Consider the following 25,651-nt stretch of genomic DNA (forward strand, 5'->3'; position numbering starts at 1 on the left):
GATGGAAGGGTTTTTATTACAGATTAAAATTTGCTGCTTGTTATTGGTCTCTTCAGGTTTTTTATTTCTTCATAATTCAAGGTGTATGTGTCTTAAGAATTTTCCCATTCCCTTTAGTTCATCAGAAGTATGTCTTTTTCTTGGGGAGGGAAGTTACTGGAGATTGAACCCAGGGGTGCTCAAGTACTAAGCCACATCCTCAGCCATTTTTAAATTTTTATTTAAAGACAGGGTGTCACTAAGTTGCTTAGGGCCTCACAAAGTTCCTGAGACTGGCTTCAAACTCATGATATTTATAGGCTTTTCCAGCATCACTTGGGAAAGATAAATAGGAAGGCAAATCCAGGTCCCCAGGGCCACCTTTCCTAGTTAACTGCTCAGCTAAACATACTTTCTTTTGCCTATTGAACAAGTATGTAGTATGTTACTTAAACTGAAGTTCCCAAGGTGAGGGAAAAATCTGGGAAAAGATTTCAATATTAATATCAATTATAATATTAATGTGAAAATTATATTAAAACCCCTTCACACAGAGAAGGGAATTTTCTTCTTACAAAGGACTCTTCCTAGGGCTCCCTTTATGTCTCTGTTCCTCAGGCTGTAGATGAAGAGGTTCAGCATGGGAGTGACCACCATGTACATCAGAGCCATGACAGTGTCTTTCACAGTGGATTTCTTAGCTGATGGACATAAGTACAGATCAATGACTGTCCCATAGAACAGTGACACCACAGAGAGGTGGGAGCCACAGGTGGAGAAGGCCTTATGGATACCTCGAGCAGAAGAAACCTTGAGAATGGAGGACACAATGCATACATGGGACACAAGAATGAGTAGGAATGGGATGAAAACAACAGTTCCTGCTATAATAAACAGCACCAACTCATTAACATGAGTGTCAGAGCAGGCCAGCTTGAGCAAGGCAGATACTTCACAGAAAGAGTGTGGGATCACATTGTCTGCACAGAAGGACAATCTGGGAATGAGCAGGATGTGCAACAAGGAATAGAACATGGTCACCACCCAGGACAACACCACCAGGGAGAGACAGAGCTTGGGGCTCATGATGATGGTGTAGTGCAGGGAGAAGCAGATGGCCACATAGCGGTCATAGGCCATGGCCACAAGGATGAAGTTTCCAAGGCCTCCAAAAAACAGGAAGAAGTGAATTTTGGTCAGGCAGCCTGCATAGGGGATGGATGGATCTTGACTCTGAATGTTCTGCAACAGTTCAGGAATGGTCACAGAGGAAAAGCAGAGGTCAGAGAAAGACAACTTTTTGCTAAGAAACAAATACATGGGAGTGTGGAGATGGGTGTCGAGGAGAATGAGGACAATGATGAGGAGGTTCCCCAGGATGGTGGTAAGATACATGGCCAGGAACAGGGCATAGAACAGGTTCCGGCACTCTGGCTGGATGGGCAGGCCCAGGAGAAGGAACTCGAGATGAGAGTTTGGCTCTTTACCATTATTATCTGTCTCCAATACCTTTAAGAGAAATAATAAGGCCTAAATGAAAATGATCATTTTTTTTCCTCATACACAGTGTTTACGTGTTCTACAATAATGGATCTCACCACCATCACAATAATTATCACCTTATAAGTGTCTTTAATCTCTATGATCATTTATTACTTTTTCTCATCTTCTTTTCAACATGTTCCAGTAGTTCATTCTTTCCTAAATACTTATCTGTTTGCTTCTGTCACAGAAGCAGTGTTGGATTTTCTCTGCCTGACTGTCATCACTGGACTGCACTTGAGTAGCAAACACACACATTCCCTTCAAACGCAGATTACTGAGCACCTTCAGATAATTTAATTGGAATCTCTGATAGTGGCATGTGCAAAGTTTTTTAAAGTCCCTCAGGTGAATGTAAAATAAAGAAAGGTTAAGAACTGTATGTCAAAATGCTGTGACCTATGAGGATTCACTGCACAGTAAGTAACATTAATGAACAGTGTTATTAATAAAAAGTGTTATAAATGATTAACTTTAGTCAAAATATTTCTATACTGTGGCAAAGTCTTGGAAGGCAGGTAGGTGGAAAAGAGAAAAGTTATCATACCTGAAAAGTTACTTTGTAGAACATCATACAACCTGACATATTGACATCTTTCCCAGGATGTCTGAGGGTGACTGTGGGGCCCTGACCCAAGGCCCTGCTCCCTTTTATTCATTATAAGCCTATGAATTAACATCCTCTGTAGTCATCACGTGTCTCTGCCATCCCTTCTCATGTCTCACCTTTTAGCCATCCATGGGCCCGAGAGACTTACATCCCAGGGAAGTCCAGATTCGGGCCTAACTCATTAAGTACAAAGTAAAATTATCCAGAACCTCTTCAAGACAAATTCTCAAAGTCCTTTATGGTGACTGATTCCAGCCACTGATCACACCTGACTATTAACTATAATAACCATTTAAATAGAACAACTATGCCAGTGTTGTAATAAAAGTTATCTGAGTGTTCTCTGTCTCCCTCAAAATATCTTCCCTTTCTGCTTGTGATGATGTGAGCTGTTAACAGTGCCTGCGTGGTGAGATGAAGTGAGGTGAGTGACATAGACATTGGGATGTAGTGTTAGACTACTATGTAAGATTTACTTGGAGATCTACTTGAGCTTTACTAAGGTTTATTATACAAGGTTTACTTATTTCACTGAAATACCATCATAGTTGATATGATAAGAGACTAACAGATGGGTAGCATAAACAGCCCAGATATGCTGGAAAAGGGATTATTCAGATCCATAGCAGGATGGAGCAAGGCAGCACAAGAGTTCATCATGCTACTCAAATGGCATGTAGTTGAAAACTTGTGAATCATTTACTTCTGGAATTTTCCATTAAATGTTGTAGGACTGTGGTTTAGTGGAAGTAACTGAAAACAGGGAAAAATGAGAATACCGATAAGTGGGACTACTGATTGTGTCTTAAAACTACAAAACGCTGATTAAAGAAACAAAAGATGTAAGAAATGGAAATGCATACTATTGTCTGGACTGGAAGACTCAATATTCTTAAGATGTTGACTCTTCAAAAACGTATCTCAAAATTTAGCAAAATTCCAATCATAATTCCAAAAAGATTTTTTTGTGAACAAATTGATGATCTCATTATAGAATTTATGTGTGAAGGCAAAGAAGCTTCAGTTTTGGAAGAGAAGAGCAAAATAGGAAGTTTCACATCTCTTATTTCCAGTCTATTAAGTGACAATAATTGAGGAAGTGTGATATTAAAGATAGAAACATATATCAGTATTGAGAGTCAGAATAGCATAAAGTGCAGAACTAGATTCACTCTTATATCCTTCATTGAATTTTAATACTGTAATTATGGCAAATCAATAAATATAGCCTTTCTAACAAATGATGCTGGAAAAAATAGATTACTTAGGATAATAAAACCCTCACTTCATTCCTCTATTTCTCTAAAATAATTAACTTAAAATGTATCTTTGACCTTAATATTTGTATGAATTTGAGGAGAGTTCCTATGACATTTTTCTTTGGAGTCAGAAAATTCCCAGAGCCAGGCACAGCAGTGCACGCCTATAATCCCAGCAGTTTGGAAGGCTGAGGCAGGAGGATGGTGAGTTCAAAGCCAGCCTCAGCAACTTGGTGAGGCGCTAAGCAGCTCAGCGAGACCCTGTCTCTAAATGACATAGGAAAAAGGGCTGGGGATGTGGCCCAGGGATTGAGTGCCCATGAGTTCAATTCCCTGTACAAAAAAAAAAAGTCCCAGAACAAAAATTAAGGAGCAGGTGGCGAAGGATTGAAGGAAGGTGATGTCAATTTACATCCACTCAAGCTGGTTGAAGCCAGTGCAGAGCTCGTTCCTGCAGCTGTGGCTGAACTAAGAGATGAGACTGATGAACTTAAAATGGCGTATCAAAATATTTGTTCTCAACGCATGTGCTCTTCTGCCAGGAATATAATAACTGTCTCACTAATTTGGAAATTGAGTCTATTATACAGTCTCTCTCTCTCTCTCTCTCTCTCTCTCTCTCTCTCTCTCTCTCTCTCTCAGTTGTTAGTAAACTAACGTACAAAGAGCAGAGGTGATTGATACTGATATCAAGGAAAAGTTTGTTTGTAGACAACCAGAGTAGGGAGGATTGAGTCTGAAAGCCTGAGACAATTTTCAGGTACCTCATTCTATTTTCATGTCCAGAAATAAATGCTAACATAATCTATAATAACCCAATAAAGGCCAGACTATTGAGGTTGCACATTCCCTAGGAATGCATCTTGCACTGTATCACTATGCACAGAACTTCATTCAGTTGGTGACTTCCAAGTACAAGGGGTACTTGGAACAGGCAGTGAAAGAAGGAAATATAAATGATGGTCTGGCCTTGTAATTGATTTCAGGGACATAGACCATGACATTAGGAGGTCATCTGGCATATATGGAGAGTGTTTGGGATGATGTTGATGATGGGTGCTATGAGGGTTTTCCTAGAGAGGTAAGGAGGCAAAATTAACTAAATAATGTGGAATCTGGGCTTCTTTTTCTATCTTGACCTGAGAAAGTATTGGACATGATGTGGAGGTGTTTGTCTTTTTCTTTTGGGGGGGGGGAATATATATATATACACATACATACATACACACACATATATGTATATAATATATATATATATATATATATATATATATATATATATAATTTTTAAAATAAAACCATCATGCACAATTAAACTTGATTAAAAGCCTGGAGAATGCTAAAAGTAGTACAGGAAGCTGCAGAGCAGAGCATACAGGTGTTCCCTTTTCTGCAGTTGGTAAATGCTGGGAAGTAACAGACAGACGTGTCTTCACTTGAGCATTGGAGAAGCAAAAAAGTTGCCTTGTCATTCTAGGTTGGTGGCAGACTTGCTTTTGCTCCCAAATATGGGAGTTTTCTTGGTGAGGGTAGAGCAGACTCTTTGGGATAGGGAGCTGGATGAAGGAGTCTTAAGAAACTGGTGCTCAGGACTAGTCACGGGCCCCAGTAAGATCACTTTAATATCTGGTGTCTGTGGTGTTGAAAAGGCATTTGAGTTTTCAATAACATGCAGCAGATCAATATGTTCTCTTGCTCCACCATCATGAACTGACTCCAATATTCCAGGGGCAGTTAAAGCAGGCATTCTACCAACTTGGATTGACGCTTGATGTTCTGTAACATTGTCACTGGGTCTGGATTGGGCACAGCATGGGCAACAACTGTAGGACCAAAGACTTTAGCCAGATTGGCAACATCCATTTTAGTGTTTGGACTCTGAGCCACTCTCTGCAAGTGAATCATGAGGAAGGCTAATGTGTCCCTGTTTGCCTGGGGTTGTTCACCAACAGCCTGGTACATGGTAGCTATGCTGTTATCTTCATCTGTGATTTCTGCTGCTTCCATGAAGGCTTTGTTTAGCCTAAAGGTTAGAAGGGGTTCTTTGAGGTTTCAAAGGAAGTCTTTTAGAAGGCTACATATGGCATGGATATCATCCACTTTGCTGAGAGGGGGTACAGTTTTCACTCTGAGGAATTTCTCTTTCAGCTCTTTCACTGTCCGACCACAGCCTAAGATCCTATACAAGCCTGTCTCAGCCCTCTCTGCTCAATTTCATTTACATAGTGGACAACAATAGAGGGTATTATTGGAGAAGTTTGGGACGCAAAATCAGCCAGCATTCCCTCTCCAGTCTTGACAGGTGTTCCTATCAGAGTAGGATGCAGAGAAGGGGACAGCGGTCCCGACATTCTGGATGAGAAACCACACGACCAACAATCTCGACACTTCGGAGACAGCTTGCCAAATTTTATCCATTTCCCACATGGAACACAGGATTCAGGTTTAATAACCGTCTTAGAGACAAAGTCATGCAGGCGCATCCCTCTGTTACTCTGTGGTGTGCCTGAACTATCATTCTCGATTCTTGGCTCCAGAGGTCTACTGCTCAGGGTGGAGTCACTGTTCCAAGGTTGAAAAGTACCTGTTTTCCATCGGCTCCTTGTCAAATATGGCACAGTTTCAACAGTGGACACAGCTTCAATGGGCCCACCATCATTGGGAACAGTTACTATAGTCTTTGCAACTATGGATTCATTTCCCTGGTCTACTGTGGAGCCAATGGGGTCCATTAACAAACTGTCAGCTATTGGAGCGCCTCTTTTCTCTCTTCTTCAATTTGAAATTCTTCACCAAAGGAGAATCCCAATCCAGTGATTCATCAGTCTTATCAAAGCTGATATCTGATAAAATGGAACCAGATTCATCAATGGTTGACAGCCTTTTGTTCCCAGCATTGCCACTGGATGGTTGGCCTCTGTTGAGAAAAGCCAAAGCTGATTTTTGCTCTTCGATTAGTTGAATGCTGCCAGATGTGTCACACATGAGCATCTCTCGAATCAGCTGAATCTGTCGTTCCAGTTTTTCGCAGTTAGCTTCAGCTCGCTGTCTCCGTTTAATCTCTACAGCCACTTGATATCGTGCATGCTTTAGCTCAACATCCAGAGCACTATGCTCAGTCTCTGCTTTCATCAGAAGATCCTTGTATTTCCCCAGCTCATGGTCTGTTCTCTGCCATTTCTCCTGGAAATCCTCAAAATCCTTTACCAACTGGATGAATTGGAGTTCATTTCCTTCACTGAGAATCTCCACCCGGCGCACAAGCTGCTCAGATTCTGCAAATTCAGCATTGTGGTATCCATCTTTCCAACGGCAAAGGGACACCACCTGTCTTTTTTCTTATTCCTGTCCTTTCCTTATATCGGCATATATACAGTTGGATAATAGAAGTCTGAGCCTCATTAGCAGCATGTTTTTCCTTGGGCCTGTTTACAGGAAGTTGAGTTATAGTCAGAGACTGCCATGTGATCTATCTAAAGCATGCGTCTTTCATGGTGGTATCTACTTAAAGCCACTGATTGCTTTTTGTATAAAGTTTTGTGCTCCTAAGACATTTTAAATCATTCATGGCATGGCCCCTGATTAATTTTCCAACCATCCTTCTTATCCACCAACAAGTAGGCTGCACCAGCACAGAACTCCTTCCCATTCCCCAAGCAGCCAGTGATTAAGCATCCATCCCTGAGCTTGTTTCCATCCTCAGTGTTCCCCAAAGTATAGTCAGGTGTGATCAATGGCTATAATCACTCACTGCGGCAGGACTCTGAGAGAATTGTCCTAGTGAGGTCTTGAGTAATTACTTTGTTTATAATTAGTTACCCCAGGATCTAAAGTCCATCGGGAGCCGGTTCCCTTAGGTGCAGCGATGAGTAGTGAGAGATATGAGCTGGGGTGGTGTAGACACAGATTATGACTATAGAGGTTCTTACTTCACATGCCTACAATGAATGAGGGGAGATGGATCTCAGGTCATGGTCTTGGAGTCACTCTCAGAAATCCTAGGTGAGTTAAGAATAAGCACCACCACTTATTTTACCTGTAATGTCTTTTCAATTTGAAGGTATAGTTTTTCCAGGTTATATGTTTTCCAGGGTAATTTTTTTTATGTGATGGCCTGTCTGTTCTATACTTCTCTTTCACATCTTCTCAACATTCTATAAGTATTTTTTTAATGTTTGCCAGTTTAATTGTTAATAACATTTGTGAATATCAATGTGCAGTACATCTTATGACACAATGACAAGATTATATCATTTCAACATAATGACAGCTCTGTGAATTAGGTAGGCTGTAATGCAGTAGTTCTAAAGTCTTGCTTTCTTTTAAAATCATCTGTGAAGCTTTAACTTGTTTTTGGACAGCCCCCTTCAGAAATTGTGATTAAATTTTTCTGAGTAGACCCAATAATCTGTATTTTTTTTTAAATGTTTGTCCTTCCTATTCCTGTTCAGTCCATCTACCAAAGCATTGGCATTTTATGGGTGTTATGAAAAATATAAAAACTGAACCATGAAATCAGAGTAAGTATTTTAACATTATGCCCAAGTGAGTTGCATTTACACTAAAGTCTAGAAGCACTGCCATCACTGATTCCTATGTGCATCCCACTCTGAGAATTCCTGATTTCATGGGTCAGGGAGACATGAAGGTTAATCCATCCTCAGCACAGCAGCTGAAAATGATGCTTCTTGTTTGTGATTCCTAGTCACACTCTTGACACCCGGGATAGAATTTCCTCAGTTACAAGGGAAGAAAAATTCTGAGAAACCAGGTATATGATTTTCAGTAGAGATTTTCTTCCCATTGCAATGCCAGCAAATAATGTTCAAGTGTAAAAACTGCTAATGCAGCAGAATTAAACACCACTATCAGGGTGAAGATCCCTGTGGTTGGCTTCTATTATGTCTTTTTAGTTAAGGAGCTCCTTACATCTCTTAGTGCCCCTCCTCTGATTTATTTGTCAGATTTGAGGTACAGGATTATATTAGAGTCAGAATTATTCAGAAACCAGAACCAGACCATTTACACAGATAAATATGTGTAGATAAAGAGGAAGGGTTAGAGAAGAACAGGGATAAAGAGTGAGAAAGAGATTCGTTTTAAGAAATTAACTCGCATGATCATGGGATTGGCAGGTCTGAAATCTACAAGGCAGGTCAGTAGAGAGGATGCCCAGTAGTGTTGATGCTACCATCTTGGGTCTGAAGGCAAACTGGAGCAGAACCCTTTTCTCTTCAGCAGAGTTCAGTCTTTCCTCTTAAGGCTTTCACTTAATGTATGAACCCACCCCCCATGAAGGGTGATTTGTTTTATTGATTTGAATGTTAATCATATTACAATACCTTCCCAGAACCATCTAGATTGGTGTTTGACCAAAACAAGGTGGTGTGGTTTGGATCTGGAATGGCCACCAGTCTCATGTGTTCAGAGGTGGGGCTTTGGGGAAGTGATTGGATCTAAGGCCTCTGACTTCATCAGTGGATTAATCCATTGAGGGTGGAATGGACTGCAGGGAGGTGGGACCTAGATGGAGGAAACAGGTCACTGGAGACAGGTGCTGGAAGGGGTTTATCTCTGGGCCCTTCCCTCCCTCCTTACTCTCTTTCTGCATCCTGCTGCCATGAGCTGAGCAGCTTTCCTTCACCACATTCTTACATCATTTTGATCTGCCTCACCTCAGGCCTAGAGCAACAGAGCCAGACATCCATGGACGGAAACCCCAAACTGTGAACCCAAATAAACTTTCCACCTTTAAGTTGCTTATGTCAGGGATTTTGGTCATAGTGATGAAAATCTAACTAAGACTTACACATTAGGTACCAGGGCCTACCCAAGTTGAAATGAAATGAAACTAACCATCACATGGGCTATGGATAGTGGAGGAAGAACTCAGTTAAGGGCTTGAAGGTAGAATTGTTTTAGTTTCCCCCATAATTTCTAAAATTATCATCATATTCATTTTACCCATAGTAATATCAATGACATAAGGTGAAATGAAGCATAAAATATTTTTAGATGAAGTGCTGTGGTTATAGCTCAGTGGTAGAGTGCTGGCCTTGCATGTGTGAGGCCCTGGGTTTGATTCTCAGCACCACATAAAAATAAACAACAACCACAAAATATGAAGGTATTATGTCCATTTACACCAAAAATATAAATAAATAAATAAATAAGAATAGGAACTTCCTAGATTCCTAGGAACTTTTTTTTAAAAGGAGTTTTAGACCAATTCAGTACAAAGTAGTGAAATGAGCAGTAGATCTGATGTACCCTGATGTTTTCCATGTTTGCAAAATTACATCCGTGAAGTTTGTAATAGAGTGTCAAAATGCATAGCTAAATGGTTAAGAAGTGAGTTCTTGTTCTGGAAACAATTGACAGTAGTGGTAATTTTAACTTGATAGAGTTTTGCTGTCATTAAAGGTGAAGGAATGTGTGTCTCAGCCTGAAAGGCAGTCAGTAAGTATTTATGGGACACTGACCACATCAGGCTCCAGGCCGGGGGCTGCCCTGCTGCAGTCATGAGGCAGACATGACTTTTCTTCATGGAGTTCATAATCAATGAGAAGTCAGCTGTCAACCAGGGATCAGGGAACTGAGTGCCATGAGATGAGTCCTGGTTGCTATGGAAACTGTAGCATGATACAAGGAAGGTTTAGCTTAGCAAGTGCCACATAATACCCCTGAAAGATGAGGGGGTAGGCCAGGTGAAGAGGGAGGCAAGGAAAGCAGGTGGGAGGCAGGACAAACAGCAAGTGTGAAACACTGGAGCCTAGAAATGATGGCTTCAGCCCAACACTGCTGACAGGGGATGCAAGAGGCATTGTGCAGCCAGGAGAGGCTGAGGAAGTGGGAAAGGATCAGGTAATGAAGTGTCATTTGTGCTCCTGAAGGGAACTTTGCCTTTTTCTTAAGAGCACTGAGAATCTATCACTGGATGTAAGCAGAAGAGAATTTCATTTTATAATGTCACAGCGCAAAAGAAAGTATTTGGAGGAGAAGGGTATTGAAGCTTAGAAGCAGGAATTTAAGAGGCAGTTCGCACAGTTCAAGTGACATAGGAGGTCAGCTTGTCTAAGGTAGTGATGTTTGGAACAAAGAGTGGATGAATTCAGAATGCAGTGCAGACTCTGTAGGACTTGCTGGGTTGGGTATGAATGATGAGAGAAATGAGTGAGTAAAACAAAACTCTCAGGTTTCTGAGTTTGAGCCTGAATTCCTTTTACTTAATATGAGAGACAGGAGGACAGGGTTGGGAAAGGAGCAGGCAGAGATCATGAATTTCACTTGGGATCTGTTTTACATACTATGCCTGTGGTACATTCAAGGGAAAATAATCATTAAGTCTTAAAATAGGGTTCTGTGGGATAGAAAGAGGTCAACACCTGAGTTTTAAATGATATTTGAAACTTTGAAGTACATGAGTTTTTCTTGGGAGTATATGTTGAATTAGAAGGCTGCAAAGTTTAGAAAAATTCCTAAAGAATATTACTATGTCAGAAACTGAAAAAGCAGGACCCAGTTATAATCACTGAAGGTTGTTGGCCTGGCAGAAAAGAAAAAAAATCAATACATTTTGTGTCTCAGAAACAAATAAATAGGAATGTTCATAAAAGTATGCAATATTGTACTTTGTTAAAAAGAAGTTGGGCTGGGGCTGTAGCTAGGCGGCAGAGCGCTTGCACTGGGTTTGATCCTCCCCACCGCATAAAAATAAACAAATAATAAAGACATTCTATCCACCTACAACTAAAAAAATTTTAAGAAAAAAAGTGAAGAAAATAAGTTATGTATTATTTTTAAGATTCTAATTATATACATTTGTGATATAAGATCATAATTATTACAAAGAGAGTGAAATAAATATTTTTTGTTATGGCTTGTTTTTTATTGATTTTATTATTATTATTTTTAAATACACAACAACAGTGGAATGCATTACAATTCTTATTACACATATAGAGCATAATTTTTCATATCTGTGTATATAAAGTTCATGCCAATTTATGCCTTTATACATGTACTTTGTTTTTTTGCATTACAATTCTTATTACACATATGTATCACAATTTTCATATCTCTGTTTGAATATAAAGTATGTTGACACCCAATTCAAGTCTTCATACATGTACTTTGTATAATGTTGTCCATCACATTTCACCATCCTTGCTAATCCCCTGCCCCCTCCTTTTCCCTCCCACCCCTCTTCCCTATCTAGAATTAATATAATCCTCCCATGCTCTTGAAATAAATATTTTTGATAGACCCTCTAACAGTCATGTATCTTAAAAATATGTATTTTTATTTGAGTTTCTAAAGGACTCTATTGTTTTCTCTTTAAGAGATTGGAGACAGAGCATGACAGGAAGGAACCAATCTATCATCTCAGAGTTCCTCCTCCTGGGCCTGCCCATCCAGCCAGAGCACCAGAACCTGTTTTATGCCCTGTTCCTTTCCATGTATCTTATCACCGTCTTGGGGAACCTCATCATCATCATCCTCATTCGCCTGGACTCCCATCTGCACACACCCATGTATTTGTTTCTCAGCAACTTGTCCTTCTCTGACCTCTGCTTTTCCTCTGTGACCATTCCCAAACTGTTGCAGAACATGCAGAGTCAAGTTCCCTCCATCCCCTATGCAGGCTGCCTGACTCAAATGTACTTCTTCCTGTTTTTTGGAGACCTGGAGAGCTTCCTTCTAGTGGCCATGGCCTATGACCGCTATGTGGCTATCTGCTTCCCCCTGCACTACACTACCATCATGAGTTTCAAGCTCTGTCTTTCCCTGGTGGTACTGTCCTGGGTGCTGACCATGCTCCATGCCCTGTTGCACACCCTGCTCATGGCAAGAGTGTCTTTTTGTGTGGAAAACATGATCCCCCACTTTTTCTGTGACTTGTCTGCTGTGCTGAAGCTGGCCTGCTCTGAAAGCCATGTCAATGAGTTGGTGATATTTATCATAGGAGGACCCGTTGTTGTCTTCCCATTCCTACTCATTATTGTGTCCTATGCACGAATTGTTTCCTCCATCCTCAAGGTCCCTTCTTCCCGTGGTATTCACAAGGCCTTCTCCACGTGTGGCTCACACATTTCTATGGTGTCGCTGTTCTTTGGGACAATTATTGGTCTTTATTTATGTCCATCAGCTAATAATTCTACTGTGAAAGAGACCATCATGGCTCTGATGTACACGGTGGTGACTCCCATGCTGAACCCCTTCATCTACAGCCTGAGGAACAGAGACATGAAGGGAGCCCTAAGAAGAGTCCTTTGTAAGAAAAAGTCCTTCTGTGTTTGATGAAAACACTTGTGATTTTCATATCATTTTTTCCAGTGAATGTATGGATATTAATATTGGAATATTATTCCAGAGTTTTCCCCTCACCTTGGGAGCCTTTGTTGACGTAGCACACTACACAGTGGTTCAATATGTAAAGGAGAGGAAGCTTAGCTGAGCAGTTCATCTAGGGAAGGGGGTCTTGGTGATCTGATTTTGCCTTTCTTTGTCTTTCCCAAGTGATCCTGGGAAAGCCAGGTGTAAGAATTACTGTTGATAGTAGAAAAAAACAGACATTATTATTACTGTGTGTATATATGTGAATGCATGACCAATGTGATTCTGTAACCTGTACACTCAGAAAAATGAGATACTGTATCCCATGTGATTCAAATGTATGATATGCCAAGGTCATTGTACTGTCATGTGTAACTAATTAAAACGAATAAAAAATAAAAAAAATTTAAAAAATAATTACTTTTTGATGTGATGTCCATGCCTTACATCCTTAAGTTATCCCAGGGTCTTATAATTTTATCCAGAACTCTACTTTGTCTCTATTGTCATTTTAAGTAGTGCTCTATAATCTTAGGTTAATACTAAATAAGGTCAAAACATGTCAACTATCAATCTCCCCCAATGTCTCTTACGGACATTTTCTCCTGCAGACATTTTCACATTGTTTTATCTTCAAGGCTTCTCCCCCCCCATCCCAATTTATTTTCATTTTTCTGACTTGACCTAACCTTAAATGGATCTTTCCTTTTTTTTAAGTGGATATTTCTAATACTTTTGCTATAATGTTTAATTTTGTTCTTATCCTGGTGATTACCTAATATGAAATTTTATTATTTGTCCCCAGTAATAGGAAGAGTAACTGGAGGTTGGTTAAAAAGTTTAGTTTGTAAGAACACCTCTCTTCTGTTTGGTATTTTGAACTTTGAGAATGTATTTTATGTTTTTCCCCTACTTTCATGACACTTCAATGGGAATAGAAAAGATAGTTTTGTTGTTTTAGAGGCTCAAACTGAACTTCAACATCTCACATCACAAAGAGGGCTAGTTGTTGAAACTGTGTAAGATACCAGGCCATCTGATTTCCATTTCTTATAATTCTTCTCCCATTTCTGAAAAAAAAAAATGAACGTCATTTCTTTTTTCTTTCTTCTTTCTTCCTTCCCTTCCTGCATCCCTTCCTTCCTCCTTTCTTTCCTCCCTTCTTTTTGTTAATGGAGTGCTTTACCACTGACCTAGATCCCTGGTCTTTTGTATTTTTAATTTTGAGTATGGTTTCTCTAGGTTGCTGAGGCTAGCCTCAAATTTGCCATCCTCCTGTCTCAGCCTCCCAAGTCATTGTACCCAGTTATTTTTCTTAAATTCTTAGCAATATTATGGAATGGACTAGGTTTTCATCCTTTATCTGTTTGTTTCCTTCATTGTTTACTGTAATTGCTGACACTCAGACCCATCCTTGGCATCCTCTTATATGTTTTTCTGACCTCCACATCTCCATCTGAAGCCAAGACCAATCTCCAGAGCTTTCAGCCATTCTTAACCACCTAGTGGACATCTCTCCTTGATGGGCACTTCAATCTCAGCACACACAATCTTGAGCTCTTTATGTTCCACCTAAGTCCTTTATTTGTATGTTATCCCATATCTTGATTTATGATGTCACCTCCTTCTCAGTTACCTGAGCAACACTTCTGTGTTGTATATAATATGTATTTTGCCTTTTTCATTTAATGTCATTTTTCTGTAATATTTTATTATTCTCCATTTGATTGTTGAGGTAACACCACCTTTCAAAAAACCCACCTTTCAAAAGAAACCTTCCTCATAATGCCAATATCAACTTTATTTCATTTTCCAAAAGAGAGAGAGAGAGAGAGAGAGAGAGAGAGTTCTAATATACTATAAATAAATAATGTATTTCAATTTATTCAAGTTTTCTTAGTGGAATTTTATAGACGTTTAACTTTTTCCTTGTATATTACTTTTTATTTTTACTTCTAGACATTTGACAGTTTTGGAGGGGATCATTTTTGTGTTTTTGACAGGTAATATGTGTATATAGAGAAGTTATTGATAGCTTTGTATGACAATTTTGCAATGGATTTTACTAAATTCTATGTGATTTCTAAAGAATAATTTTCAGTAAAATATCTTGGGTATTGGAGATAATATCTTGGGTATTGGAGATATACAGTGAGAGCTAATATAAATATTGGTAAGTGTGCATATTCTTTTCAAGCATTTAGTTCTCTTGATTCTTTTCTAACTGCACTGACCATCACTTCAAGAATAATGGAAAATCATAATATTAATATTTAAGGGGACACATAGATGAGAATTGTGGGAACATGAGATTAAGAGGATAATTCTATACAATGAGCCCCCTGTGCTGACTCCCCACTTGCTTCCTTTGCCAAAAAGATCTCCAAGAGGGGTATCAACAGCAAGAGTTCCAATGTGAGTGTGGGTGCCTGCTCTTTGTCCTCTAATTCCAGGGAGGATAGAGTCCTCAAGGAAGGGTAGAGTGAGCTCGCCCTCCATGTTGGGTGGGACGCTGGGAGGAGGAAACTTTGCAGAAGAGCCCGTCACTGTACAGCACATCACAGCAGCACTGGTTTGGGAGAGTCTAAAACACCACCTCCACACTCCACCTACACATAAGCATGAATCTTCTGAACCACCACGGCCATGAAGATCTGAAAAGTTCTTAGTTCCAAACCTCAGTTCTTGTGTTCTGACAAAAGAAAATGTAAAGTCAGGCACCAAAAGTCATGCAAGAGAACTTTATTTTAAGTGAAGGTGAGGTGAAAGTAAAGGAAAGGCAAAGTGGGCGGTCTCTGAGCAGGAACAACAAAGGAGACAACACTGATCCCAAATTTCTTACTGCTTGATATTTACTAGGTGAGCTGAGGACCACCTTCTGTACCCTGCCAATCATGTGTTCAACTCCTCCTTCATATCAGGTGGTGGAGTTTTTGACCTTATTTGGTCCTCTGTGGAAGGGTCATGGGAGTTATCCTATTTAGGGGGGCTTCATCTAGAAGTCAGTCCCATGTTAATGTGGGCACTGGGGTCAGTAGCTGGTCAGAAGTTACCTTAGTGTCCCTGTGCTACTAAAGGAATCTTTCTTCCCAGACAACTGGAGACACTGACAGTCATAATTCCTAACTTCATATCAACCTCAGCGGACCCTGCCAAGAGTTAATCCCATTAATCCTTTTCTCTTGTTGTGTTTTACAAATAGCTCCCTTGATTTTTTTTGTTCCTACAGATAACTGTCAGTACTTGATTTCTTAAAAATAGTTTACGGAAGGACTCTAAAGTCACTTAAAAAACACTTTGTGGCCTTACGGTGCGTTTCCCTGCTCCTTGCTAGCTACTACCCACCGGGAGCAGAGAGCACTGTGGGAATGCAGTGGGAGGAGAGTGGGCAGGCTCCCGACATGGACTCGGGGTCAGTGCCATTCAGGTTTGTCACTGTGGACACTGGCCTGGGGAACTGAGATCCTTCAGGAACTTTCACTGCTCAGCTCAGCTGGGAGTGCTGTGGACCCAGTTGTTCCTCTGTGGAAATGTCACAGTGGTCCCCCTATTCTGGGGAAGGCATGTTCAAGTCAGTCCTGTGCTGATGTGGGCACTGGAGTCAGAAGTTGGCTAATTTTAAAACTGAGACAGAAAAGGGGAAAGGCTATAGTTAAAATGGGTGCCATTTGTTCTTACAGGAGGCTAGACAAATGCTAGATTCTGAAAGTGGACCACCAGACTTTCTGCTTCTCACACCTTCACACTCATCCTACCTGCCCTACCAACCCCGGCATGGTCTCACTCTCTCTTTGAAGGACAGTGCAACTTAGTGAACACTGGTGGGGAGGCTGTCCTCAGAGGCATTGCCCTCTCCCCCTTTCAAGTTTCTGAACCTCCACGTGAGCAAAGGTGTCTCCCTTGGGGACACTTACTGGGGTCACTGCCAACAATATCCTAGCAACCGGCAGTGCCTCCTGGAGGGACAGTCCCTGTTCCCATTCCTTGCTCCTGCAGTCTCCCTCACCAGGCAGTGGGGGCTGGTTATTCTCAAACGCCGTGAACTGCCCACTGGATGGAAATGGGCTGGCTGGGTGTACCACGAGGCATGGAGAGCATCCACCTAGAGGGGTGCCCTTACAACTAAGTTGCATCCCCAGCTCTTTTTATTTTGAGACAGGGTCTCCTTAAGTTGCACAGGTTGGCCAGAACTTGAGATCCTTCTGGTGGATCCATCCTTTCTGGTGGCTGGGATCAGAGGCAGGAGGAAGAGGTGCTCAAGCTAGCACACTGCTGAGTCCAAAGCCCTGGGAAGAGAGCTGTAAGCTGCCGTGTCTTCATCCCTTGCTGGCGGCACCAGACCTTTTGCACCCTAGCCTAGTTGTGAAGCCTTCACGGTGCCCAAGACAGCCCTCCTGCCTCCCGAGGGGAGGGGTAGGGGGTATATTCACAAGGAAACCTTATGCGCCCCAGCAATGAATGGTTCAATAAAAAAACCCTCATGCATGCATCCAACAGTTCAAAAAGGAAACCTTGCAGTCCAGGTTGGCAACGCCAAGGCAAGTTATGGGTTTATCTTTACTAATATTTAGTTAATGTAATTTGAAAAGGAAAATAAGAGAATTTTAAGAGTCCTTCATTTTTGATAGGCCTTCTCCTTTTAGCTAGAAGTCAGGAGAAGATGCTGAGTATTCTTTAAAAACCATCAACAGGCAGGTGGAACAGGCCTGTAATCCCCGCACCTTGGATGGCTGAGGCAGGAGGATCACATGTTTGAGGGTAGCCTGGGCAACTTCAAGACCCTGTCTCAAAATAAACTCAAAATAGGTCTGTAACCCAGCAGTTAGTGCCCCTGGGTTCAATCCTCAGTACTAATAAATGAATTAATTAAATAAATTAAGTTAAAATAAATAAAGGGGAAAATCTTTGGAGCTGAGTTGGTGGCAGTGCTGCCAGAACAAAGAGGGTGTTGAGGCCCACAAGTGGCTGCAGGACCCCTGTGGGCCCAGGACACTAGAGGCAGGAAACCCAGGCCTCTGGGCAGGCCCAGCTTCAGAAGCCTCACCAGAACCTGGCAATGCAAAGGGGTTACCTAGGCTGGAGGCCAGAGGCTGCCTGGACCTGTGTTTCAGGTTCTGGGCTGAAAGCAGCAGCCCCTGGGATGCACAGTCGGGGGCTGTGTCCAGTCCCTGCCTGCTGGCAGAAGTGCCAGACCAGTTACACCAAAGTGAGGTCTTGAGCTAGGGATGCTCTTGGGGTGCCAGGAGGAAGAAGGTGAGAATGGGATTGGGGATGAGGAATCCCTGGGGTGACAGAAGGCTCTTTCATGGCTGCTTGTCAGGAAGCAATCCCCAGGGAGCCAGATATGACAGGCACAGAATAGCAGAGCTGGCCCACAGGACTAGAGTTAGAGCCCTGGAGAGGGATGACATGTGGACAGCCTTAGGAATCTGGAGACATAAAAGAATAAGCTGAAAGCAAGCTGCCCTAAACAGGTTCCCAGGTGTAGTACTAGGGCAGTCCTGGGGTCAGTGCAGCGAGCCCCAGGAAGGTAGCTCTCTGGGGACTCTGGGGTGGTCCTCAGGGAGGATTCTTATAGAGTCCAGAGATTGCCTGCCCATCCTCGAGACGTGTTGTTTGCTCCAGCTCACCCCTGCTGTTGAGGTCTCTGTCACCATCATCCTGAAGCCCTCACCAAAACTGGGCTGAGGCAGGTGCCATGATTTTGCAACCCCCAAAATGAGCTAAATCAGCCTCTTCTCTTTAGAACGTTATCTGCCTCAGGCATTATGTTGCAGTGATGCAAGACTAACACGCAGCTGATGCACATGCTCAGTTCTGCAGGCTCATAGTCCATGGCACTGGCAGACTTGGTGTCTGGAGAGGGCCACTTTCTGGTTTGCAGACATCACCTCTGGCTGTGCTCTCACGTGCTCACGTGGCAGAGCCCGTGCTCCTTGGGCCTCTTCTAGGAAAGCACTAATGCCACTCATAGGGCCTCTGCCCTCCTGACCTAATCCCCTTTCCAATGCTCCATGGATTTCAACATTAAACTTGGGGGGGGGGGGTGGTCACCATGCAGTTCCTCCCAAAATACACATCCTTCCTGAACATGTAGAATATATTTGTTCCCTTCCAATAGCCCCGAAAGTCCAACTTGGTATGTCTAAGTCCAAAGTCTCATGTGAGCATGTCCATCACAGCAGGGTGAGGCTCAGGCACAATTTGTCCTGAATAAAACTGCTCTTGCTGTGTGGCTGGAGGATCTCATAAGATGTATGCTTCCAAAACCATGGAGGAGGGCAGGCATAGGCAGCCATTTCCTTTCTAGAGGGAGAAATGGGAAAGCAAGGAGGTGTAATGTTCCAAGCAAGCCCACAGCTCAACAGAGCATAGAAGCTTAAGGCTCAAGAATAATCGTTTTTGCTGGACATGGTGGAGCACAATTCCAGGGAGTTGGGAGGCTGAGGCAGGAGAATTGCAATTTAGAGGCCTGCCTTGGCAATTTAGTGAGATCCCGTCTCAAAAACATGAAAAGGGCTGGGTTGTAGCTCAGTGGCAAAGTGTCTTTGGACTTAGTCCCCAGGAACAACAGCAAGAATAACAACAAACCAACAAAAATTCCACAACTTTTTGACTGGATGCTCCGCCCATAAGCCTTTAGGGATGGACTCACCTTCCAGACTTGGTCTGTGTGGGTGGCCCTTTTTAGGGGTAGCAGAGGCAGCAGCCCTGCCCCTATTGCTGTGTGCCTGGGTGGTTCCCTGGGTGTGTTCTGCAGTGGCTCTGTGCCTAAGTCATGAGCAGTCCCACCCCAGGCTAGAATTTTATGCCAGTGTGTGCACTGGTTTGGGGAGTTGGGAACAGCTCTGCCTCCATAGCTCAGCTTGTGGGGCTCTGTGATGACCTTGCCCACAGTGGATCTCTGCCTGGGCCTCACAGCTTGCAGTCCAAGTGGTGGCAGCCATTGCATGCAGAGCTGAGGATGAAGTGTTGGGGTGGAGCTGCCACATGAAAGGGACCTGGCAGCAGTCCCTCCTGGGGGCTCATCTGTCCTCCAGGCCTCTGATGGAGGGCCAGCCTACATCTCTTCAGTACTTTTGGGGGCTGTTCTTGCCTTGTCTCAGGGTGGACCTGTCCTAATCTCCTTAGGTAAGTGTTGCGTGCCACACTCTCCTCCTCAGAACTCACTGAATTCTCTGCCCAGGCTGGCCTCAAACATGTGATCCTCCTGCCTCAGCACCCCCAGTAGCTGGAATTGCAGGAAAGGCCTCTGCACCAAGCTCTATGGATGTTTTAATCCAGTGACTACACTCAGTGGACTCATGCACACTGTGGGGTGAGTTCTGAGCTCTCTTCTGGAGTGCTCTTCTGGCAGGTTCTGGGAGCCTCCTGAGTCTTTAGCCCATGGGGGCTGGGGTAGTTTTTATCTTTGGCTGGGAATGTGGCTGCAGATTGGGCTCCTGACCAGGCCTGAGATGATGGGTTCAGTTTATAGAAGAAAGGGACAAAATGATGGGGACTATAACCCAAGGATCTGCCCCCTGAGGTTTGAGGAATGACACTGACTTGAGAGGCTCTTCTGGCCCTGCAGGGAAGAAGTGGTTATAGTGAAAGGTAGATAAAAATATATGCCATCCCCCAGGTGCAAAGGCAGCGTTGGGTCTTTTGGAAAATCCAGACCCACAGATGACCCCGGCCTTTTGTGATGACGCCCTTGCCCAGCCATGCTGAGTGGAGAGGAGGTGAGGGAGAATCAAGCCCTGGTCAGAGGTGGAGTAGAGCCATTTACCAAGTGCCTTCCGGGTCAGCTTCAGCAGAAGAATGCTCAAGGCTTCCCTGCTTCTATGGTTTCCAGCTCCCTGCTCCCAGACTGCCCAGATGTCAGCGAGGCCCTGGGCTAAGGTCTTGGGTGTGCCTCCATGAAATCCATGGGTAGCTCCTCGTTTCCCCAAGGTTTCCACAGTGACGTGTGCTGTTTTGTACTCAATTAAAAAAGAATTTAATTGCAGATAGAATGTTTTCTGAAAGACTCTGAGTGTGAATTAGCAGCCAGGGTCACCTGGTCATTATGTTGATACCTCATTGACCCCACAGCTGGGGCCTCTTGGAGCCTGTTCCTGATTACAGATGGACTCCCAGCTAGAACTGCAGGATCCACACTTTTGAAGGTGGAGGATGAGGCAGAGGAGATGCAGGAGCTCTGAGCTCTACCATTGGAGAAAGGGTCTGGGTTTGGGGACTGTACTCAGGTGCCTGTACCCCAAGGGTGAATGAGGGGAGTGTAGGGGGCTCAGATAGCAGAGTTTTTCACACACACACACACACACACACACACACAGGGTTGGGAGGATGCAGAATGAGGTGGGAGGTAAGTCTGAACACCTGCTATGAGCCCCATATCCTCACAGGTGTCCCCATTGACTTTCATGGACACCCACACAGCCCTGTAGAGAAGTGAAGCCCCATGAGGTGAAGGGGGTCCTGGGAAGTTGGACAGGACAGTGACTGCATCCAGGGAACCTGGAGTCAGGGGCTGGGCAGGAGGGCAGATGCTGACCAGGGCCCCTCCCCTACTGCAAATCCACCTGATGCTGCACCTGGAGGACCCCAGGTGCTTCAGGACTGTAGGTAAAATTTAACCTAGGAACCACTCCTTCTAAGTCTGTTTTGTTGCTCAGTTTGCCTAAAAATGGTTTTTGACGCTGACTCTTAACAGTCTGTCACTTACCATGTGATGAGAGACCAGATCAGATCAAAGGAAAGGACAAGTGCATCATGGCGACATGGGCCCAGACCACTTGGTGGACAATCAGAAATATCTTCAGAAAAATTTATTGAGAGATGGTGCATTGTCAGAATGAAAATGGCCAAGTGCCAACCCTACCCAAGGCTGGCCTTGCCCAGGCTTTGGAGCAAGGTTCCCAAGTCCTCCACTAGGTGGAGCCGGGGGACATCTTTGCAGGTTGGCTCTTTTCCCTCAGCTCAGGGTGGCCTTGAGGGGATCTCAGCACCATCCTGCAATAAAAGGACAGATAACATGAAGCCCCTCATCCCTCAGGACTGCAGGATGGACAGGATAGGGGGCGCTGTGATGGGGCCCAATTACAATCAGAAAATTTCAAAGAAGCTCCAAATTGCTTTTTTCTCAATCCCTGCCATTCTCTGCCAGTGTTCCAGCTCCCTTCAGGCAACTGTCCCATGCCCAGGAAGGAAGTCCTGGCCCAGGAAGGAATTCAGGGCTGGATGGATCTCACCACAGTGCCTAGCAGGGTCCCCCGGATCTACACATCTGCATTTCCCAGCTTCGTTCCTGTAGATGGCAGTGCTTCTGTGGGACAGCAGAGGCAGATCAGCTTCTTCCTCCATTTTAGCCAAACTGGGATTAAATCCATTTTTCCTTCTTACATTATCTTCTCTTATTTCTGATGCTGGTGAATGCCCCAATACAGTCAGAAGAGACTCCAGATTGTTGGGCCCCAAGAATAGAAAATCTCTTCCCCCATGCCTGCTCCCCTGCTGAGACTCCCAAGGGTCCACAGCCTGCTGAACCTGGGCCCCAACTGAGATGTGTCAATGTTCCCTGCACAGCTGATGGCCATGAGCATCCTGGTCCTGTGGTGTCCCAGCTTCCAGAGTCTCCTCAGTCCCCTCCTGGACTCCCTAACTTTCTTCCCTTTTCTCCTTATGCCATGCCCCCACAGGAAATCCCCCTAAGGGTATGAAGCCCCCTCCTGCCCAGACTATACCAAGCTCTCCTGGGAAGGTCACTAGGGCACAGTCAGGGCTGGAGAGAGAGTTCAGAGAGAAGGGTCTCTGAGTCCCACCCTGGGGGCCTACCCCACGGTTAATCCCCCTCCCCAGTTCTGCATTCCAGGAGGCAGCATCTAGAGTCCATTCCACTGGAGAAATGTGAAGGACTTGGGGCAAAGTCCTTGGGTGGGAAGCCTCTGGTATCTGGGTGAGCAGAAGGAAAGGCGAGGTGGGTGAGGGGTGGAGGGAGCCCACAGCTCTAGGGTATGGGGACCCTGAGTTGTGTGGTGTGGCTGCTGTCCTGTGGGCAGCCAGGTGTGTCCTGGGCTGATGGGCAGCATGAGGGCTGGACCCTGATCCCTCAGTATATCCACATAGGCACCTGGGGTGGGGCAGGGGGGTCAACAGGGCCAAGGAGGATGAGCCCCAGGGGAGCGGGAGGCCCTCATCCAGGACCCAAGGCCCCCCATGGCCACCCCACATGGCATAGGAACCATGATCTGCAGCCTCAGTTCATACCACACATGTGCACAGAACTTTCCATATACTGACCATATAATGAGCCACAAAAACACTTCAATAGCATTCAAAGAAAGGTGTAAGTGTGAAATGTGTACACATGTGGTGTGGATGAAGTGTGTGTGTGTGTGTGTGTGTGTGTGTGTGAAGTGTGCATGTCATGTGTGTGCTGTGTTTGTGTTTGGATAGTTGGGTGCTGTGCATGCCGTGTTGTTTGTACAGCACAGTTTGGACAGGATGGTGTGTTTCTTGGCATTTGAGTTGCCATACTGTGTGTTGAGTGTGTGTGTGTGAGAGAGAGAGACATGTGTATGTTGGGTTGTGTGGTATGTAAGGAGGTGTGTGTGCCTGGTATGTGCGCCTGTGTTTTGTCCTTCAATTCCATGGTGACTGTGCCTTTGCAGAGACCAGCCCTCAGGATGAAGCCCAGTAGAGCTGGTGCCACACTGCCCTCTGGTGGCAAACCGCAGTTATGGTCATGACAATGATCCCTGTATCCCCAGGACAACCTGTGACAGTCAAGGAATGCTGTCAGACTGACATGTAAATCAAGACCCAAGCGTCCACCCCAGAATTCCAGTGTCAAGATGGCAGTCAGATGATGGGGCCGGTGCCCAGCAGAAGCATGGCTTCCAGTGGCCTCATGGAGGACAGAATAGAAGCACTGCTGCCCTCCCTGTGGCAGCCCCGGGAAAGCCTCCCACAGCTGTGCCCATGCTCATGCTCATGGGCCCCAGGAGCAGACTCACATTGCTGGAAAGGCCACAGGGATGAAAAGCCACCAAAGCCAAGACGTGTTCAGTGGCCATGTTGGTAATGACTGTGATTCTGCAGCTGCAGCGTTGAGTGCTCACACATAGTAGAGACGGATGAAGTAGGAAAACACGGCATGCTTGCTGCTGGTCAGTGGCTCTGACAAAGGCCCTAGACAGATGCGAGGCCGCTCTCCACACCCTCCCCACTCTTATTTCACCACTCAAAACTTCAAAGCATGAGACAGAGAGTGGCCCCTGGTCAAGGTTACAGGAGGATAATCCTGGGGGCCCTTCTGGGCCAAGTGCTTGCTCCTCAGTATCCAGGGTGATACCTGCTCAAGGGAAGGGTCTGACCAGGATGGGGCTGGAAGGTCCCTTCTCTGGGGCTCCTGGACCAGGGTGCTCTCTATGAAGGAATGCCATCTTTCTTGATGTTTATTTTTGGTGTCCCCCTCCATAAAAACCCTACCATGCTATGATTGTCCTGTGGCTTTGTAGACCATACATGGAGTCATGAGTCCCTCCACTAACACCCCCAACAGCACCCTATCTGCTCTGAATCCATCTCTGTGCCCTTCCTTGTTCTTTCCAAGGCCTGGAGTCATCCTGTGGCCTTGGCTGGGAGGCTGATGTGGCTGAGGGAGGGAGGCCATGTCACTGCCAGGAGGAGAAGATAAACTCCCATCCAGGTGGCAGGGCAGTCTCTGCTGAGAAAGCAGGGTGACAGCCATCAGAGCAGCTGTGGGGATGGCAGGTGAAACAGGAGAAGTCAGAGGCCTGGAGCCACCTCCCAGATGCCTCTTTCCTGCCCCTTAGATCCACCTCACCCCTGAAGTGGTGGCCCTCATGCTTTCCCCACATGATGAAGACTTGGCCACCCTACAGCCCCTGGGCTGAATGTATTGGTAAAGCTCCCAAAATGATCATGTTACCTTGGAACTATGGGAGTTTTCCTTCTCTTCCCCCATTCCCCTACAGACTTCTGGAAAACTGGGCTTCTTCCTAGAAATCTATTCTACTTTTAAGGGGAGAAATGGATGAAATTTATGGAAACAGCCCAAAATGCAACCCTGGCGTCACATGCTGGCTTTCCTGCTTGTGATGGCAAAGGTGGCTGTGGATCCCTCCACTTCATCCTGCTGTCACAAGTAGCCACCTGTCCTGGGCTTGTGAGCACTTCTGGGTGTCAGACACTGCTTCTCCAGGAGAAGATGGGTGGTAAGAGGCACTTCCCCTGTGATCAAGATCTACCAAGTGGGCAGTGTCTGTAAATGCTATTTTCAGATCAATGGTGGGATTTTTTTTTAAAATTTGGGCAGCCAAAGTGGTAGTACAATTATGGAATTTTCACAATACCTCATTTTAAAGTTGGCAGCTGTTCAGGTTTTCTTTGGAACCTCTTTCATTCAGGGAGGGAAATGCTGGCTAGTGGGTGGCCTTCCTGCAGCCATGAGAGCAGGGAGACAGATGCCCAGGAAAGCTGTCCACCTGCTGGCACCCTCTGCACTGGCAGCTATTAACTTTGGAAATCTAAATTCCTTCCTGATCTCCTGACTTAGAAATGGTTTGCTTGAAATGCAAGAAAAAATCATCATCAAATATTCCTAGTTAGCAGGAGCTTGCTTCACAAGAAGTTCCAATGTGACGTGGATGGAGATGATAGTGATGCATTTACTGGTTTTCAGTTCAGCTGGTTTTCAAGAGAATTCTCACTGGGAAGCAGGTTTAGTCAGGTAGTAAGTTGTGGGCTCTTATGGATATGCCTCTGATATCACTCTGATTGTTTGGAACCTGGGTTAATTTCCTAACTAGTTTGAGGTACCATTTCTGCCACTGGTCACAAATCTTGCTTCAAATTGAAATTCAGTTTGGCTTTGAGTGTGGAGACACATGATGATGGCTTCACCTAATTCAGTGTT

At 44.4% G+C, this 25,651-nt stretch overlaps 1 protein-coding gene and 2 pseudogenes across 1 annotated transcript; 1 reads left to right on the forward strand and 2 right to left on the reverse strand.

Moving 5' to 3' along the window:
* Nucleotides 1-525: 525 nt before the first annotated feature.
* On the reverse strand, nt 526-1,469 carry LOC124099960 (olfactory receptor 1-like; annotated as a pseudogene).
* Nucleotides 1,470-4,822: 3,353 nt separating this feature from the next.
* Nucleotides 4,823-6,707, reverse strand: LOC124099954 (rac GTPase-activating protein 1-like; annotated as a pseudogene).
* Nucleotides 6,708-11,748: 5,041 nt separating this feature from the next.
* On the forward strand, nt 11,749-12,690 carry LOC124099958 (olfactory receptor 1468). The gene has a single exon (XM_046455225.1). The coding sequence runs from the start codon at nt 11,749-11,751 to the stop codon at nt 12,688-12,690; it is 942 nt and encodes a 313-aa protein (XP_046311181.1).
* Nucleotides 12,691-25,651: the final 12,961 nt, after the last annotated feature.

The sequence above is a fragment of the Marmota monax genome, unplaced genomic scaffold (genome assembly GCF_021218885.2).
Source record: "Marmota monax isolate L192 unplaced genomic scaffold, Marmota_monax_Labrador192_F-V1.1 WCK01_AAM20220418_F8-fsc00662, whole genome shotgun sequence".
Classification (NCBI taxonomy): Eukaryota; Metazoa; Chordata; class Mammalia; order Rodentia; family Sciuridae; genus Marmota; species Marmota monax.

Bases quoted from the DNA above. Each gene is read 5' to 3' on its own strand.
- LOC124099958 (XM_046455225.1), top strand. From the start codon at position 11,749: ATGACAGGAAGGAACCAATCTATCATCTCAGAGTTCCTCCTCCTGGGC.